Source organism: Protobothrops mucrosquamatus, unplaced genomic scaffold (genome assembly GCF_001527695.2).
Source record: "Protobothrops mucrosquamatus isolate PMUCROS unplaced genomic scaffold, P.Mucros_1.0 scaffold647, whole genome shotgun sequence".
NCBI classification, from domain to species: domain Eukaryota; kingdom Metazoa; phylum Chordata; class Lepidosauria; order Squamata; family Viperidae; genus Protobothrops; species Protobothrops mucrosquamatus.
This window is the reverse complement of record NW_015386936.1, coordinates 3,536-21,966: the sequence shown is the minus strand read 5'-3', so window position 1 is coordinate 21,966 and position 18,431 is coordinate 3,536. Positions and strand designations below refer to the sequence as shown.

General features: G+C 40.7%; 1 protein-coding gene across 1 annotated transcript in view; it reads right to left on the bottom strand.

The window, feature by feature from the left end:
* Positions 1–17,166, bottom strand: part of LOC107289171 (phospholipid phosphatase-related protein type 5-like) — a 36,623-nt gene extending 19,457 nt beyond the window's left edge. The window contains exons 1-3 of the mRNA XM_015817872.1: positions 17,086–17,166; positions 12,698–12,830; positions 9,857–10,107 (exon numbers count right to left, since the gene is read on the bottom strand). Coding sequence (XP_015673358.1) covers positions 9,857–10,107; positions 12,698–12,830; positions 17,086–17,166 — 465 coding nt within the window. The remainder of the gene's footprint in view (positions 1–9,856; positions 10,108–12,697; positions 12,831–17,085) is intronic.
* Between the last annotated feature and the right edge of the window lie 1,265 nt (positions 17,167–18,431).

Below are 18,431 nucleotides of genomic sequence, written 5' to 3'. Positions count from 1 at the left end.
ATCTGCCTATATCAGTTTCTTGGGAAGGATTCGATGGTTGGACAAATGGCAAAATCCAATCTAAGTATTTTGCTGACTATGTGACCAACCATAATAAATCAAGAGTTTCGGAAAAGAAGCAAAGCCACTAGAAATAGACCAGGTTATGCGTCTACAGGCTCGTGTCCCATCTACTTTACTTCTCTTATGAGTCTGCAGGGAATTTGGGAGCAAGGCTTTGAGGTATCCTTCTGACAGCCTTGCAAAATAGAGTGGAAGCCCAGCCAGAATTCTACTTTATTGTAAAGTTAACAAAATCTTGCAAGTCTGAAAATACATTTCTCCCTCTGCCCTTTTTACAGCCCAAAAAACTAGGGAGGGTCCCCTCTGAGCTGACTAACACATCCGCATTCCTACTGTGGGCTAAGTTGTCTTTTATCTGATCATTTCCTTGGCTGCATCTCTTCTCCCTTTCTCCCAGGGTTATATTCACGTGTCATTATGCCTCTGGACCTCTTGTTTGGTGTGTCTGTCCTCATAATAATGTTACCAGATCTGGGCTACAAAAAAAATAGGTATTTGATCATTTCTTGACCGCTCTTTCTTCTTTCAATATTTTTTTTTCTTTTGCCACAGGTGTGAACTGATCACTTTCTGAGATTCTTCACTTCCTTCCTCTTATCCATTTAAGCTTTCCACTTTGTTCACCCACTTCTTGCTGCAGAAGCAATTGAAAAGTATGCAATGGATATGCGTGTAAAAGGGTAGGTGGGTGGGAAGGATGTTTGTTATGTGGATCTTATTCGAAAACTAGAACATCTGCAAACCCTCAAATTACCAAACTGCATTGTTGGGATAAGATCATTCAAATTTAAGAGAGTGAGGTTGGGATGAAAACTTTGATAAGACACATTAGAGGGGGGGGGGGAATTCAAAGGCTGATCTAAGTCAGATTCAATGAGGGCAACGTTCATATAGCAATAGTATTTATATACCGCTCCATGGAGCTTTACACACTCTCTGGGCAGTTTATAAGGTAGAAGTATTATTTGCATATTGCCTCCAGCAATCTGGCTCTTCATTTTACCGACTGTGGAAGGATGGAAGGCTGAGTCAATCTTGAGCCCTGTCAGGATCAAACTGAAGGCTGTGGGCAGAGTTTGTCTGCAATACTGTACTTTAACCACTGCGCCACTGTATTTTGTCAGTATTAACTTACTGGGGGAAAAAAAGAGATTTAGAGTGTTATTTAGAGAAGTAACCAAAATGTGAACAACAGTTCCATCTTTTCTAAGAAGTACTTGGTTAAAACAACAGCATAAAATATCTTTTAGTATGCAACCTACAGATATCTTGGCCTATAGCTGCCAAGAATCTCAGCAAACCTGGCTACTGTATTGGATTGACTAAAGAAAACTGGGGTTATCAGGTGAGGAAGACTAATATAGAATAATAATAAAGTTTCACAAATAGGCAACACCTAAGCTGTTAGGAAAGGCTGATTAGCAGGCGAAAAAAGTCAGAGTTACCATAGCAGCAGCCACCCACATTAAGAAGTCACAAAAAAGGGGAGAATCTATTATTAATAAAACAGTATGCTAAGATATTTTAAAACTTTAAGAATTAGAATAGATGCCAGAAACAGTTAAGAAGGACAAAGGCACTCAGAAATGTTAACAATAAACACCTCTCTTCATTTGAAGGCCACATAGGTTTGGGGCAAATATAGACAAAAGCCTGGGCAGGGAAAAGAAAAAGGTGTGTATTTATTTTCACCACTATCACACTCATCTTCCAAAAGGCTTCTGGGTGACTCATCCCATAACAGCTGAGAGATTAGCTAGAGTGAAAATGTTTTTGGCCAAAGACTCAAAATTTTAAGCCTCAGCAGGAGTCCACTGCCAGATCTCCCAAGCTCCTCCAAGAAACAGTTCCTTTTGTGCAGTTCTGGATTCTAGCAAATTCCAGGTTTCCCTAAAAGGTTAGGAGACCAGGCACGCCCTACCTGCTTCAACTCATATCAATCAAGTTTCCTGCTCTCTCCACAGTGTTCCTGGCAGCCTAGGAAAATTTATGACCATGTCATTCTTCTCTCCCTGAAGGACTATCAGCTGGTCTCAATCCAGCTTCCCATAATTTAAACAAGCCATTTTTTTGTAAGTTGCGGCACTTTTTCGCTAGAACAGCATTCCACCGGTGATCCAGAAGACCCCAACCTTCTTTGCTTTTCATAGGGCATTGAAAACCTGGCTTTTTGCCCAGGCATTTGAGTGAGGAAGTTAACCAACTCTTGATAGCTAGTATGATTTTGTTTGCTGACCTTGGGCAATTGTTTTAACCAATGTTTAATTTTGTATGCCACCTATAGTTACTATGTGAGATGATCTGCCATGTAAATAGTTTTAATAAAATAAATATGTATCTTTATCTAGCTCTCTAGTAGTCCCATGAAGCCAAATACACATTCTAAAAAAAAATCACATGAATTAAATAACTATTTGATCATCCCAGTCTTCCTAAACATTAGAAAATACATGGCCACGAAAATAACGCAAAAAAAAATGCCTGCCACTTTATCCTGTCTCCACCTTCGTAAAATTTGGAATAATTAATTTATAACAGGGGCTCATATTACAAAAGAATGTATGACAAAGTTGCTTTATTAGATCTGACTCATCTTCCATTTTTATGTTTACCTGATGTCAGAAAAGGGGAAATATTTTCACTATAACGTTCTTCCTTAAGTAATCAGTAGTAAAGAACTGTCAAGGGTAAGGAAAATGAGTTGACAGGATAAAAGCCTTGGTAGCATAGTGGGACTTTAGTTCTATGGGCAGCACCATACAGAAATTAATGCTGTTTATTTAATGACCGCACTGTTTGATATTCTCTTCAATGAAGTAAAAACACTTTGGGGAACAGGAGCCCCCACCTTTTGATGTTCAGGAAGCTATTAAAGACCTGGCTATTCTCCCAAGACTTTGTGACAGGGTGATGCATTTTTTTTCTTTATACATTTGGGTCATGGTTTCTTCTCTGTTTTGTTGTACTTTTCTTTCCTTTTTCTTTCCTTTCCCTTTTCAACTGTAAGCTGCCCAGAGTCACTAATAGTCAGGCAGACTTGAAATGCCAGTAACCTTATCTACATCAGGAGCAGATAGATTTTATTGGACTATAACTCTTACTACCTCTCACCACTGTCACTGCAAGGGCTGATAGGAGTGTATTTCACCCATCCCTGATTTATATCAAGGTGACAGTTTAATTCGGATAAGATGGAAACACTTTAAGGTGGATATTTTGCTGATCTGTGTAAAGAGCTATATAGGTATAAAGTAAAAGAACTTAGAAATCTTTCTGGATTCAAAACTATGGTGTGGAAGCAAAACTTTGTTTCATCCATTTTGGATAACACATCACGTTGAAATTCATAACCAAGAAAGAAATCTATTCCCAGTTATATATGCATTATTTGCATGCTAATAGCATCAGACAGTTTCCACAGCTGGAAACTGTGGATTCCTTGGTGCTCTCTGAACTTGGTTGTTTTCATGCAGAGGTTTCCTTACAAGATGGCATTGTTGTTACCAAGTTTGGTAAATAAACAGCCCCAAGAAAACAACCAAACTCAGAGAGCACCAAGAACCCCACAGTTCAACCCTGAGGTACAAATAGTCTCTTCTACCAATAACTGGAAACATTGGTTGATATTCATTTGAGGATACATTGTAAGGTTCACCAATTTTGTGCCAGCTGCACAGACTATTGGTGTGGTTTCAAACCTACCTCAAAATTCTGGAATAATCTTTAGTCAAGAGCCTGTAATACTATCTCCCTACTAACCTGCCATACATTTATTTTATTCACACTGTTATTATTGAACATTTCAGTTATAATGTGGCTTATTTTCACTACTTCTTTAAACAAATGTAAATATTATTTATGTTGTGATTGATATGGAATTGTATGTTTTACATTGTAAGCTACACTGAGATATCAAAAAATGTCTAAGCAATACATTGAATATATATATGTGGATTACATTTACGTAGCTTTCAGTACAGCTCTGTTCTCTAGATTAAGAACAACTGAGCAGGAAGAATCTAGTTGTGTAAAACAAAAATAGAATTGTAATAATCTACAACAGAGATTTCAATTTATTTGGGCTAAGGAAGCAATACACTTCTGAAAGTACCTCTTAAAAGACAATTTGTTAGTCATGTATCTATAGTTTGGGGTTGGGTTGCAAACTAACTGGCATGAGAGGTATAATTATATACATTTTTAACCATCTACTAAGGATGCTATGTTTGGTGTAGTAATTAAGGCATTAGGCTAAAAACTGGGAGACTGTTGAATTCTAGTCCTGCCTTACAAAGTCTTGGGCCATGATGAACTGAGTGAAGTGGCAAACCATGACATGGATACATCACAATGTACAATAAATGGACCTCCAACTTCACAATGATGGTTTTGTGATGCAAGTAGGGATGAATAATATCCATTGTTTATGGATATAGGATAGTTATTTTCTTCATATAATAATAATAATAATAATAATAATAATAATAATAATAATAATAATAATAATAATAATAATAATAATAATAATGATGATAAAGTTGGAAGGGACCTTGGAGGTCATCTAGTCCAATCCCCTGCTCAGGCAGGAAACCCTATACCATTTCGGACAAATGGCTGTCCAGTTTCTTCTTAAAAACTTCCAGTGTTGGCGCATTCACCGCTTCTGGAGGCAGGTTGTTCCATTGGTTAATTGTTCTAACTGTCAGGAAGTTTCTCCTTAGTTCTAGGTTGCTTCTCTCTTTGATGAGTTTCCATCCGTTGCTTCTTGTCCTGCCTTCAGGTGCTTTGGAGAATAGCTTGACTCCCTCTTCTTTGTGGCAGCTCCTGATATATTGGAACACTGCTATCATGTCCCCCCTCGTCCTTCTCTTCATTAAACTAGACATACCCAATTCCAGCAACCGTTCCTTATATGTTTTAGCCTCCAGTCCCCTAATCATCTTTGTTGCTCTTCTCTGTACTCTTTCTAGAGTCTCAACATCTGTTTTACATCGTGGTGACCAAAACTGGATGCAGTATTCCAAGTGTGGCCTTACCAAGGCATTGTAAAGTGGTATCAGAGATCCCAAATAATTCTGATTGCTCTATTGATAAGTATAAAAAGAATTCTAAGACCCAAACCATTCTTTCTTTGTTTAAATATTAGAAATTATCTTTAATTTTAATGGGGCATTAGCTGTTGATTTGATTTTATTTCCTGTCTTGAATTATCAAGTCAGAATAGTTTTGTTTTTATTCTCCCTCTCAAAGGGGGAAAACATTTTATATCTAGATATGAAAAAGCATATGGATCATTCTAAATGTAGTCTGTGTTGACGTCACAGTTACTATGGTATTCCTTCCATTACATGTTCTGCATATTATTTTTTCTTTAAAGGAATTCAAAACTCTACAAAATCTACATGTGTTGTCATGTGTAATTTTCATTTCCCTATATAACTTTTTCTAATAAATGTGTTTTAACTCTACAAAATCCACATCTGTTGTCATGTATAAGTTTCATTTCCCTGTATAACTTTCTCTAATAAATGTGTTTTAATGCATCGTTTAATATATGGTGTTTATATGAATCTTTGAACAGAGATCCATAAAAGCTAGCACATGCTCTTTATTGCTTTTCAATCATGTTTTGATTGTTTATACCATGTAAATCCCAAAGTTGCCATTGCTTTTATATCCTAAGTAATTGTGTGTGTGTGTGTGTGTGTGTGTGTGTTTAGATATTGTTATATGCATCTAATTTAACATACAGATCTCTTTCTCTCTCTCTCTCTCTCTCTCTCTCTCTCTCTCTCTCTCTCTCTCTGGAATTGTTATGTTAACTAATTCAGATGTATGATTTTTCAACTTACAAACCTAAATGAAGCATGCGTTAAAACTAATGGCATGTAATCATGTTGCTCTGGATATCTAAAACGCCCCCCTGATGTCAACATCAATGTGGTCAAGTCAGCCTGCCAAGGCTGTTTTTCACTCATGCAGAAGAATTAGATGACAACTGAGACTCCACATAAAACCACATCAGCAGAAAAAAAAGGAAAAGACGTTGCCTCTTTTTTTTCTGCTAGCCAAGCGTGAGCATTAAGGGAAGAAAATGCTGTCTGACAGGATAAAACATTTCCCTGCTTATTTTGCAACAAATGCATGTTCTTATCTCTCCTTATGTATTTTGGTCAATTATTTAAATTCGTATGAAAAACTAATTCAAAAACAAAGCCTGGTGCAATGATAAGTAATTTAAGCAAGTTTTTTGCACGTTGTTATAATAGATTTAATTACGTGTGATCCAGCGTAGTGTACCAAATCCCACTCTTGAAATAAACTGAGCATTTTCTGCTTGCCTCTGGTACACAAACCACAGACTTAAAATAACAGATACCTGCTATAGGCAACTTATGCTCTAAAACAGGAACAGCTGCATATGTCAAAACTATATAGAATATATCTAGCTGGACTTTCTTGAACAACAGATTTTTTCTAACGCCAAAGAAATCTAAAACTTTTATTACACGTTCTCTCTCTTTCAGCAAATGTTCATGGCCATCAAAAGATTTTTGACTTTATACCTCCAAGGTAAGATTTCCCATTCTGTATTTCTCCAAACTACATACTGGTTGTAACTGAAGTGGGGGGAAACATTAGTAAGGAATTTATTACCAACTGTGGATATTTTTATCAGTCTTTACTACCAGTAGTTATATCCTGTGATTCTTTAGTTTCCAGAATGTTAGGTATTGAGACACTCTAGATTATTTTACATCTGCGAGGTTGCTACAGCATGGGTTTTCAGATCATATCTTTGGACTTGGACATAATCTTACTCATCCATTATTCTACATATAGTGAATTCAATAATGTAGCTGTTAGTGAAGCATCAAGGGCTGGTCTATATGAATTGTGACCTGTTCTGTCACACTATTGGTCATTTTGATAGCTTGCCAAAGACTCCACAAATCTCTTATAGAACTGCAGCCTTCCTTTCAACCTTGAGAATGCCCAGATAGGTGGTCACAATAAGCTAAGGAGGCATCTTCTCCTACTTCCAAGGTTGCAAAGAAATCTTCCTGAATTCATACTAGATTGCCAATTTAGCCAGCACAGTGGTACAACAACAACAGTTCTTTACTCCTTTAGAAGAGGAGGGGGAATTAAAAGGTTTCCTTACCCACAATGCAACTGCAAGGATAAAGTCAAAAGAAAAAGTTTTCTATCTTGTTTAATCAACTGAGCGGCCTGATTGCCAAACCACCAAGTCCCGCCATTGACAATAATTTGCTTAGATACCAATGCCAGCCAAAATCATAAACCGCAACTGTTAAAAGTAATAAGTAAACAAGTGGCTTAATGAAAGATGGGTAATCTACCTTTTTGTAGAAATGTAAGAACAAAAGGAAGAACAATGGCAGTTAAGATAGCCTTAACACAGGGGTGTCAAACTCAATTTCATTGAGGGCCGCATCAGCATTGCGGTTGCCTCGGGGGGGCGGGAGTGTGTGGCCAGGGGGGGCATGGCCTACTGGGTGGGCGTGGATGGAGTGGGTGTGGCCTACTGGGTGGGCATGGCCAGCTCCACATCGTTCCCATCAAGGGTGCCTGTGAGGGCCTGGGCAGGAGTGGGACAGATCTGAGGGTCTCTGGCACAAGGGGGTGGGACCAGGGCAAGCGCCAAGGCATGGTCCATTTCTTCATTCCTCACAAAGGGTGACACCTCCCCAACATGCACTCAGGGGGCGGGGCCGACACGGCAGGGGCTGGTTCCTTGCTGTTTCTAGACGGCCTTGTGGAGCATAGGTGGCCACCATAAAATTGTACATTGGCTCCCGGCCGGCCTGGGCCAGGGCCAAGGCACTGGGGGCCATTCCCTCACTGTTTCCAGGATGACTTTGCGGGCCACATGAAACCACTTCACGGGCTGCATCCGGCCCCTGGGCCTTGTGTTTGACATGTCTGCCTTAACATTTTAAAACAGTAAGGAGATATGTTAACACATTCAACTGAACTTTCAGTATTTTGTATAGACACACATTATACACATAGCCTTTCATCACACTCACTTTGTCAGCTCGCTGTTCAGCTGATGGACAGGCTGCCTTCTATTTCAGCGGGGGGAGCTTCCCTCCCCAACACAACAATATGCAGTCAGGCAGCTTACCATGAAGTTGGGATGATTGCACTGCTATCTGCATCAGGACACAGGGCCAACCATAAAGGGCCACACATAACCCATCCATCAGATATTAGAAAGTCAGGGGCAAGCAACCAGATCCAGACATGTAGAGTACAAGCTAACTATTTTATTGTATTCTGCTTATAATACAAGAATCTCCCCTGACTATTTGTCTCCTCTTAGAAACAGATAGATAAGGTTCTATAGAGCTTAGCAGTCCCGGGTCTCTTGTGGCTGTGCAACAATTCCAGGCTAATTCCCTGCTTGAGTCATCCTTCTCGCCTAGCTGGCCATTTCCCAACACACAAGATACCAAGATTTATTTTAAGAATGGAGAAATATTCACGGGGGATTCTCCCTTCTCTAAATATCAAGCAGAGGGCTGGATATCAAAATGCCCTCTAGCTATGCTTCTTGTCTTGATAATCTTAATGTATTTCTGTAGCGATGCTGGGTAACCCTCTGGAAAGATAACATAAGAACGGTTATGCAAAGTTTTGAAGCCACCTTTGGAAGCTCCTTCACAAAGCAAAAAGGAACTGTTGCACTGCTTCTGAAGGCACCCCTTTTATCTGCCTAATGTATGGGACAGAGGACACTGTCAGGGAGAAACAAAGCATCCTCAGTAAGAAGAACATCACCGTGGGGTCCCACCAGGGTGAGTGACACTGCCTCAATCCAGCCTCAAGCAACAGCATCGCTTCTGTGCCTTGCTGAGCCCAACATCGCCTCCCCAGTGTGAAGTGCCCCACTGAGACCAACACAGGCCACTTCCTACCGAGTTAATTATTACACATCATTTGAAGCACAAACAGCAGGCAGCGCTATCCAAAAGCAGCGTTTAGCCCTTTGATACATTTGGGAAGTGGAACGGTATTGCCCTCATTCTCCCTTCCAAAGAGCACACATTGGACATTTAAAATTAAAAAAAAAAGAAAATTTGATATTGTTTTTTAAAAAAATGATCATTTGACTCTTAAAGATATATGACGTTACCTACGCTATGAATCTAGCGAATGTTAATACCATGCAGGATGGTATTAACAATGTTAAGAGCCATGCAGGAACTCAAAAGTAAGGTCAGAGATTCTGTGGATGGCATAAATAAGCCAAGATGCAAACCCTGGAGGAGAGAGATAAATGGCCGCAATGTCAATCACATCATATCACCATCTGGAACATCTGTACGCATAAAACCGATTTGAACTGTTCCGAAGTCAACATGCCTGATATCCCTGTAATGATATAGGCCAGAGGTCCCCAACCTTTGGGGCACCAGGGACTGGTTCCGTGGAGAGGTTTTTCCGCAGACCGGAGGGGGACGTGGTTTTGTGTGCTGCCTGCATCCTGCAGATGGGGCTTTGCTTGTTTGTGCGGACTGGTTGCTGGCATGCCGTGGCCCGGTACCGATCCACGGACCGGGGGTTGGGGACCCCTGATATAGGCCATTCCTTCGTAAGTGACTTATATTATTATCTGATCATTGCTGCAGCTGTCAAACAAGAATGAAAGCGGGTTTCACATTGCTGCAGTGGTGAGTGGGCAAAGGCTGTGGGGACATCTACAAGTTGGAGTCACCTGAGGAGAAGGCCAACAACCCAAACACAATTGCCTGATTTTACTTACAGTGATGTATGTTGCTGCATATATACTCAGAGCTGCTTCTTTGGAAGGAAAAGTTTTTCGGGCTCTCATGATAAGATCAGGATTTCCAGAGCAAGCCTCTGCACCACTGATGAATTCTGTAAACTGCTGACATCCCAGAGCTGTGTAATTGGGGTTGCAAAGTGCAAGGAAGTGAGGTGCAAGATTCCCAGTTACTACTTGTCCAGCATTTACAAATATGTCTGTTGCAAAAAGTCCAAATGCATAAATGCCTAAAGAAAGGGAAGGAAAAGAAATAATTGATTGGCTATTACAGCGGTGCAATAAAATGAATAATCTGATTAATAATATTAATAAATAAAGTATTTTGCATATAAGTTTGGTGAAAGGGGCCGCTGCTAAGCGAAAATGAAAACAATATAGAACCTTGTCCTGTCTTTGAACATACCAGTGCAGACATGCTAATTTATCATCTTGATTTATTTTTAGGTGTGTTATGTTTGTAACAGATGGAATCATTGCTCCTCTCTCTTGGTGTGCCAGTGAATATTGGGGTGTGTGTGTTTCTTTACTAGTAAATCCTATGAAATGTCTGTGCCCTACTCCTCCTGGGTCATAAAGGACTTTATAGATGGTAACTAGTTCTCTGAACTACATCTAGAATCTTACTGGTAGTGAATTCAACTCATGATAATGAAATGTTCTGTTGGCATACTGTGGTATGCATCTTCTTCTTCTTGTGCCATATCCGTTATCGGACGTTGGCGATCATGTTGGCGATCCTGTTTTTATCAGCAGCCGCACGAAAAAGTGCTGCTGAGTTTTGTCCAAACCAGTCCCTTAGATTTTGAAGCCATGATGTTCTTGTTCTGCCTGGACCTCGTTTGCCTTCAATCTTTCCCTGGAGGATTAAATGGAGTATGCCGTATTTTTCTGGGTGTCGCATCACATGTCCGAAATATTCTAATTTTCGTTTTTTAATTGTTTTGATTTCTCTTGGCTTTCCCAGGCGGTTTATCACCTCCTCATTTCTGATCTTGTCAACCCAGCTTATACGTAACAGCCGCCTGTAAATCCACATTTCAAATGCTTCTAGTCTCTTCAGGTGGCCTTCTGTCAGAGACCAACTTTCTACTCCATAAAGCAGGATAGAAAAAATATAGAAAATTATAAAAACTTATAAAAAAATAATTATGGTATGCATACCCATAATTAATTCCCTTAGCAGCTGCATTCTGGATCAATTGCTGCTTCCAAGTGGTCTTCGTTGCTACAGTCCACACGTGAGGTCACCAAGTGTGTGCGATTGTCCCGGTCCAGATATGGGTGCAACTGGTGTGCTGGATGAATTTGTAAGTTTTATTGCTACATATCTTCTAAGCAGGAGCCGTGAGTCCAAAGACATCCACAAATTGTGCACCAGTCCTAAAGGGGGAAGTGTAATCTCAACCCATGGAGCTCTTTATTCCTCTTCCCAGCTTCGTATGATCCAAATTCCCGTAACTACTCAAACTTGCACCTGTACTTCCTTATCCATCCCTGCACAGCTTCTAAATACTGGGACAAGTCCTTGACGGAAGGATCTGGTTGGACTGAGATCGAGATGTCATCAGTGCATTAGTGAGAGCTGACTCCAAACTGCTTAATACCTCACCTAGCAGCCTTATGCAAATGTTAAATGGGGTGGGAGTGACAGCATTGAACCCTAAGACACCCCACATATGAAAGGTCTCTCGTTTGATTCTTTTTCCCTGCCAACATTGTCTGGATCTAACTATAAAGAAAGAAGGGGAACTGTAGTACTGTGACTCCCACTCATAATTCCCACAAATGGTCCAGAAGGATAATATTAGAAACCACTTAGAGATTAAGGTGAACCAGGATGATTGCACTATACCAGGGGTAGGCAACCTCGGCTCTTTTATGACTCGTGGACTTCAACTCCCAGAATTCCTGAGTCAGCATAGCTGACTCAAGAATTCTGGGAGTTGAAGTCCACGAGTCATAAAAGAGCCGAGGTTGCCTATCCCTGCACTATACCATTCCGGTTTCCACCAGGGGTCAATAGCAAATATAGCCAAAGCCTTCTCAATTCTATGTCCTGATTTGAAATCTGACTGGAAAGAGTCTAGATCACGGGTGTCAAACTCGATCATGTCATGCGATGTATCATGATATATCTCGATGTTTTTTGCCTTTGCGGAGCCGGAATGGGTGTGGCCTGCACATGACGCATCCGGCCCATGGGCCACCAGTTTCACACCCCTGCTATAGATAGTTTGTCATCTCCAGAGCCCTCTGTTGCTGCAGCCTGGCCACCTTCTCAACAATGTTCCCCCCCAAAAAGGGAAAGGTTAGAGACTGGATGAAAATGGCCAGGCCTGTCAAATCTAGCAGTCTCTAATTTTAATAAGGTAGAGAATCCATGGACTAACTGTCCCCTTTCCTCATGTACCCTGGCAACAGTAAACAAAATATCAGACATTTCTGACATATTTAGCTAGTATGCCACAAATGCAACCCAAACCCACTTTTACTCCAACCGTGGTCATGCCATTCTCTGCAAGCTAGGATCTCTACCTTGCTAATCCACACATTGTTGCTTGCATCTCAGCAATACAGTAGATGCAATGAACTGATACAAACTGAGAATGTTGGTTTTTCAATGGCATCATTTGGGGCTACAATCTTATAAACACTCAAGAGCAGAGTTTATTATTAAAGGAGTGATGAGAGCTAAGATTATAGTTTTATATGGGAACCTCAAGAACCCAGAGACAATTCAATTGATCAGGAGGTTTCCATAACTGGATTAGACATCCTAATACGTGAAGATTAGAAAATAACACCCAATATTCTTACCAAGGAACCTGACAGTCCTGCGCACCAGTGGGTTTATATAGCAACAGTCTCCAGTTAATATCGTTTTTTCTTGGTTTTCAAAATCCCGTGTGGCCATCTGTAAGCAAAACACTGCAGTTTCTCCAACAATAATCTGGAAACAATAAAAAGAAGAGGAAGCATTAGATTCCATTCATACAAAACAACACTACACTAAAGATACATTTAAATCCATTCAGATAAACTCTAGTAATGAGATACTGGATTATAAATTATTTTCTGGGCCTTCTTTCTCAAATGGAGTTTTATGGAATCCTAGTATTTCATGACAGATTCTGACTGGAAAAAAAAAGTTTGAACTTTGCACATTGCTTAATGCCAGTACTGGTAGCGATGGAAATTTTTACATACCATCACTCACCTGTTGGCTTACTGCTTTGCTGTTGTAAATATTGTAACAAGGATTTTGTAGGTTAGAAATGAATTGCATAGATAATCTTTACTTAGTGACTGCAATGTTCAATGAGCATTTAAAATTATGACTGTGATTTTTAAAAAAAGTAACTTTACAACCAATGGCTACATTTACAACCAGGGTTGTGGAGTCGGAGTCGGAGTAAATTTTGGGTACCTGGAGTCGGAGTCGGAGTCGGCAAACAATGCACGGACTCCGACTCCTACTAAATTTAGATTGGAATTAAAAAAAAAGCAAGTTTAAATGTCCCAATTCACAAAAAGTTATAATTAATGACTTCTCTACTGTAAGAATAAAGACCAATGCATGCAGTGCCTCACGTAACCGCAAAACGAACACGTTAAGTGACCGTGAAGAAGCATGTTTTTCATGTGCTTCACTATATGGCACGCAACGCACAATTAGGAGCGGCAATACTTATACTTGTGTTGTGTGTGTTGTGTTCTGCTGTTACAGGGAACGCAGTGTTGTGTTCTGCTGTTACAGGGAACGCAGCGCCCATGGATAACCTAGCCTCTCACTGATAAGGGATTAAGTAAATATGTTTTTTGCAGGACTAGAGACACTTGTATAAGTGAAGGGAATGGAGGATCAATAGTTCAAGACTGAAGCTGTAAACCATTGGAAAAACTGCTGTCATTCAGCTAAGGCTATAAAAACTTGTAAACTCCGATTGTTAGCTTATTAATACAGAGGAGTCGGAGTCGGGGAGTCGGAGTCGGAAGTACAAAAAACTGAGGAGTCGGAGTTGGAATATTTATCTTCCGACTCCACAGCCCTGTTTACAACCTTTGCTGCATCCCTCACTCACACAATTGCCTTTATGGTCAATATGGGTTGTCCTATGCCTGACTTGTTATTTTTCTTTTTTGTGCCCCTTGCAGAGTGGAGAAATTGGAGAGAAAGGGATTATAAGAAAGTAAGCAGGCGCACAACGGGGAATACACATTGGAAGGAATACGGTGACATCAGCAGCCTCCCTCTGTGTTGATAGAGCCAAGTGCACTATGCAAACAGCCTGATGTATTCCCCATTGTGTGCTTGTTTACTGTCGTGTAATCCTATCCTCTCCAATTAATGTCAACACAAAGATTAATTCCAATCTTGCTCATTATCTCAGCACAGGGATAGCCATTCCAAAGGGCATGAGAGTGGGGGGAAAGGAAAGCACAGTCACAGTCATGTGATTCTACACTTAGCAATGGTTTCAATTAGTGATAGAGTTGATCTTAGTTATGACTGCTAAATGAGGACTGTCCATAATTTGTCACACCCTCCCAGTTGATCAGTGATCCTCAGAAGATGAAGAGGACCACAAGAAGAAAATTGGGAGTAAAAATATGCAATGGTTCAATTCCACTGAGGTGTTTTAGAACATGGTGGTGCAGATTAGCAGCTGCATTTTTTCCTTGGATCACTCAGCTGTTGCAGGAAGGCTTCTGCTGCAGCTAACTGATTATAGAAAAAGATGCAGCTGCTTCAGTAAGTCACTGCCAGATCTGTTTTCATGCTTGTGTATATTCTGGAGCAGGGGTGTCAAACTGCCAGCCCGCGGGCCGGATGCGTCATGCCGAAACCACACCCACCCCATTGCCAGCAATGGGAAAAAAAAGTCACGATACATCGCGACACGTCACGTGACGTTGCGAGTTTGATACCCCTGTTCTGGAGCATCTCTTTTGAGTCAAATGCGAAGCACTGCAACGACCCAATGGGTCTACCTAGAGTGCAGAGAAGGCATCAGACCCCACCACCCACAGCTTTAATCATTGTGGCTAAAGCCACAGTCTCATTGTCCAGTCCACCTTGGACAACAGCCCACCTTGCACTTTCCTTATGCAACAACCCACCTTGAATTTTTCTTTGAACTCTTTAGTAGCCTGCTCTTGATTATCTAGTCTGGCTGTGAAACATCCTTGAATCCTTGCCCCTGCCTTGTCCCATTGAAAGTCCCCTTGAACTCAAACTATATTTACACTTATGCCCATGCCTGCTGGGTTTAGGAGTCTCAAACTGTTAAATAACCAACTCCAGCTGGGATGGTGGAGAAGGTTCAGTAAGTACTGCTGATATTTCTTGCTTTCAGTAAGGAGGAGCAACACCAATAAAGCAAATATAGCCTACATAAGTTCTAGGGGGGGGGAAATCAAGAATTTTATATAAGGGCATATAAAGAAAACAAAGGTATCCAGCATAAGCTATAGCAGTGGTGGTGAACCTATGGCACGGGTGCCAGAGGCGGCACTCAGAGCCCTCTCTTTGGGCACGCGCACCATCGCCCCAGCCCCGCCTTCCCCCACGGCCCCCTCCTCACCAGCAGCCCCCAGAGGAGAGTCACCCTCGAGCATGGCCCGCGCGGAGCAGTGCAGTCAAGGACATGGCAGCCGGGCAGCAGGGACATGACTCCGCCCTTGCTCTCTGTTGCGCGCAGTTGATGCTGTGGGGCGCAGATGGAAGGTGTGGCTGCCATAGCACTGCTGGGCTGCCTGGGTGATCTGTGGCAGACCGTAGAGGCAGTGGATGGCCCTGTGGGTGGGGGTGGAGCTGGGGCGGAGCAGGCAGGGGCGGAGGGGCGGAGCAGGGGCGGGCAAGGGTGGCAGGGAGGGGCCGGTTTTTGGGCACTCAGTCTCTAAAAGGTTCGCCATCACTGAGCTATAGGGGGAAAAAATCAAGAATTTTATAAGAGGGCAATACCTTTATTACATTAGAACTCCAAAGTTTTTCAGCAGGGAAGATGGTAAACAAAGCTAGTAAAACAAAATAGTAAATACATGGGCAGAGAGAGGGAAAAAAGCAACCACCACCGAAGCCATCAAGTCTTCATTTAATTATGCTCTTAAAAATTAATGTGGAAAAATATCATTAGGTTCCACTTGTTGGTGAGATCGTTTTGGAATGTCGCCCAGCATCTATCCCTGTTTTAAAGTGAAGAGGATGAGAAAAGAACTACGTGGGAATAGAGAAAAGAATGTGGATTGAACTGTTCTTGGCTAATGGCACTTCACAAATGTCATGGCAGACTGGAGATGGCGGCGCAGAGTACAATTAATGAGAGCCTCATTCACCATTGATCTGTTACAGAAGATGGTATCAAGGTTGACTCAGCCTTCCATCCTTCCAAGGTCAGTAAAATGAGGACCTAGATTGGTGGGGGCAATAGGATGACTCTGTAAACCACTTAGAGAGGGCTGTAAAGCACTGTGAAGCGGTATATAAGTCTTAGTGCTATTGCTATCACTGGCAAAAACCTATGTTGGGGTCCACCATAGCCATTGCACCATTATCACTGAGAGAAGTAATTGGAGCTGGTGTTGTAACGAGTGCTAGAAAACTATTGGAATAAAAGAAGAAAAGAATAACGTTCCTCTATTTTTGAAACCATATAACTGATCTGTTTCATAGAACTTTATTCATCACATGCCAATGTACTTATGTTTTAGACCATCAGACATTTGTAGAGAAATTTGAGAACTGTAGTTAGATATAGTTTAAGATTTTTTTATAGCATGTTAGTATAATGGGGATAATGCAACATTGAGCATGATGAAAATAGAAGAATGTGGCAATAAAACTTAATAGAGTAATACAGGCAAATGAATAAAAGCAATAAAATATGTACCACACTGTATTTACAAGTGAAAGCTTTTTAAAAAACAAAACAAAAAACTAGCGGCTTATAGAGATTTATAAAGGAAATTATTCTAAGGATACAGACAATGGCAGTAAAGTATTTTTTCAACCAGATGCCCTCTGGATAGATTGGCAACAGTGATGGAAATATACAAGTTATAATCCAACAGATTCAGAAGGAATCGGTTTCAGGAACGTTGGGTTTCTGGGCTGCATGTAGGCCACTGAGCAGTTTTATGTGGCCCGCTGTTTGTTTGTTTTTTAAAAAGTAATAAATTCACAACCATTCCAAAAGACAGGCTACCTGATGCCCCCAAGCTTCATATCTATCACCAGGCTCCAGTGCTGCCTTTTCTCCACTAGTCAAAGAGCAGCTGATCACCATATTGCTTTTTCAGCCTGTGACGATTTTTAATTTATCAATATGACCCCTTTGCCTCTGTGCAGGCTTAGTCTATTTATAGAGGCCTTTATATTGGCAACTAAATTTCATTTTTGATGTGTGCCATTGTGCCCACAGTATAAAAACGACAATAAAGGTTATCTTATCTTATTGCTTTTACTGTATATTCAAAGCATACATACAACACGGGGTTCTCAAAAATCTAAACAGTTTTTAAATGAAAGAACAAACGAGATCTGCATTTTTCCTTCACTTTTCAGGTTTGAAAAGATTGGTTGATTTGTTTTTTTTAAAAAAAATTCTGAATTAGATTCGGGTCATTTCTGCCTGTGCATGCATGCATGCATGCATGACTCCTTTGCTTCGCTAGCTGTTTCAGCAGAAGCCTTCCCTGTGTTCACACATAATGTGCAGAGAACTGGAGCAAACCTTTGAGGCAGCTGTGCCAAGCCTTCCAGATAACGCAGCTGCCTTGGCATTCAGAGGAAAAGCCATTTATTCAAGCCTGCCTGTTTTGAAAAAGACTAATAGATCATCACATATGTAAAACATCTTTACATTTATTGCACGGTGCTATAAACTGCCCAGAAAGGACTTTGAACCTTGAGGCAATTATATACTTTTAAGTAAGCCAAGCTATTTAAAACTAATACATGTATATACACACACAAATAAAAATAAAGAAATGGGGTGATATACGTTTCATTGACAGCGGAATTCTTTTTAATATTCTAATTCAGAATCCCAGTTATAGCCAGAAAAAATATATAGAAATAAATCCTCTGAATTCCTGACTACTACAGACTGTCTAACCCCAATAATTTGAAAGAAGTGTATCTGAAACTCTTTTATGACAATAGGATTCAAACAAGGTACATAACTGGAACATGACCTAGAAGGAAAAATAAACAGAATGATTTGACAGTAACAAGTTGTTTGCAAGTCCTGGATTTTCATCAAGAACAACTGATGTGTTATTTATTTAAGTGATATTTTGACTGAACCTTTCGCATTACTATATAGTTTAGAGGTAAACGTGTCTTCCATCAATACCACTCTGGTAAACAACACCTTCAATACCCACTGGTAAACAACAAGCCCACCATCCAAATTCCCACAGCCTCCAGACACTAAGAAAGCACAAATGGCACTACTTGATCAGTCAGGGACAGAGAACTATATTGATGATACCTTATCCTGTGGCAGCGGACAATCTCACCAGTAGTTCCATGCAGATGTTAAAGAAG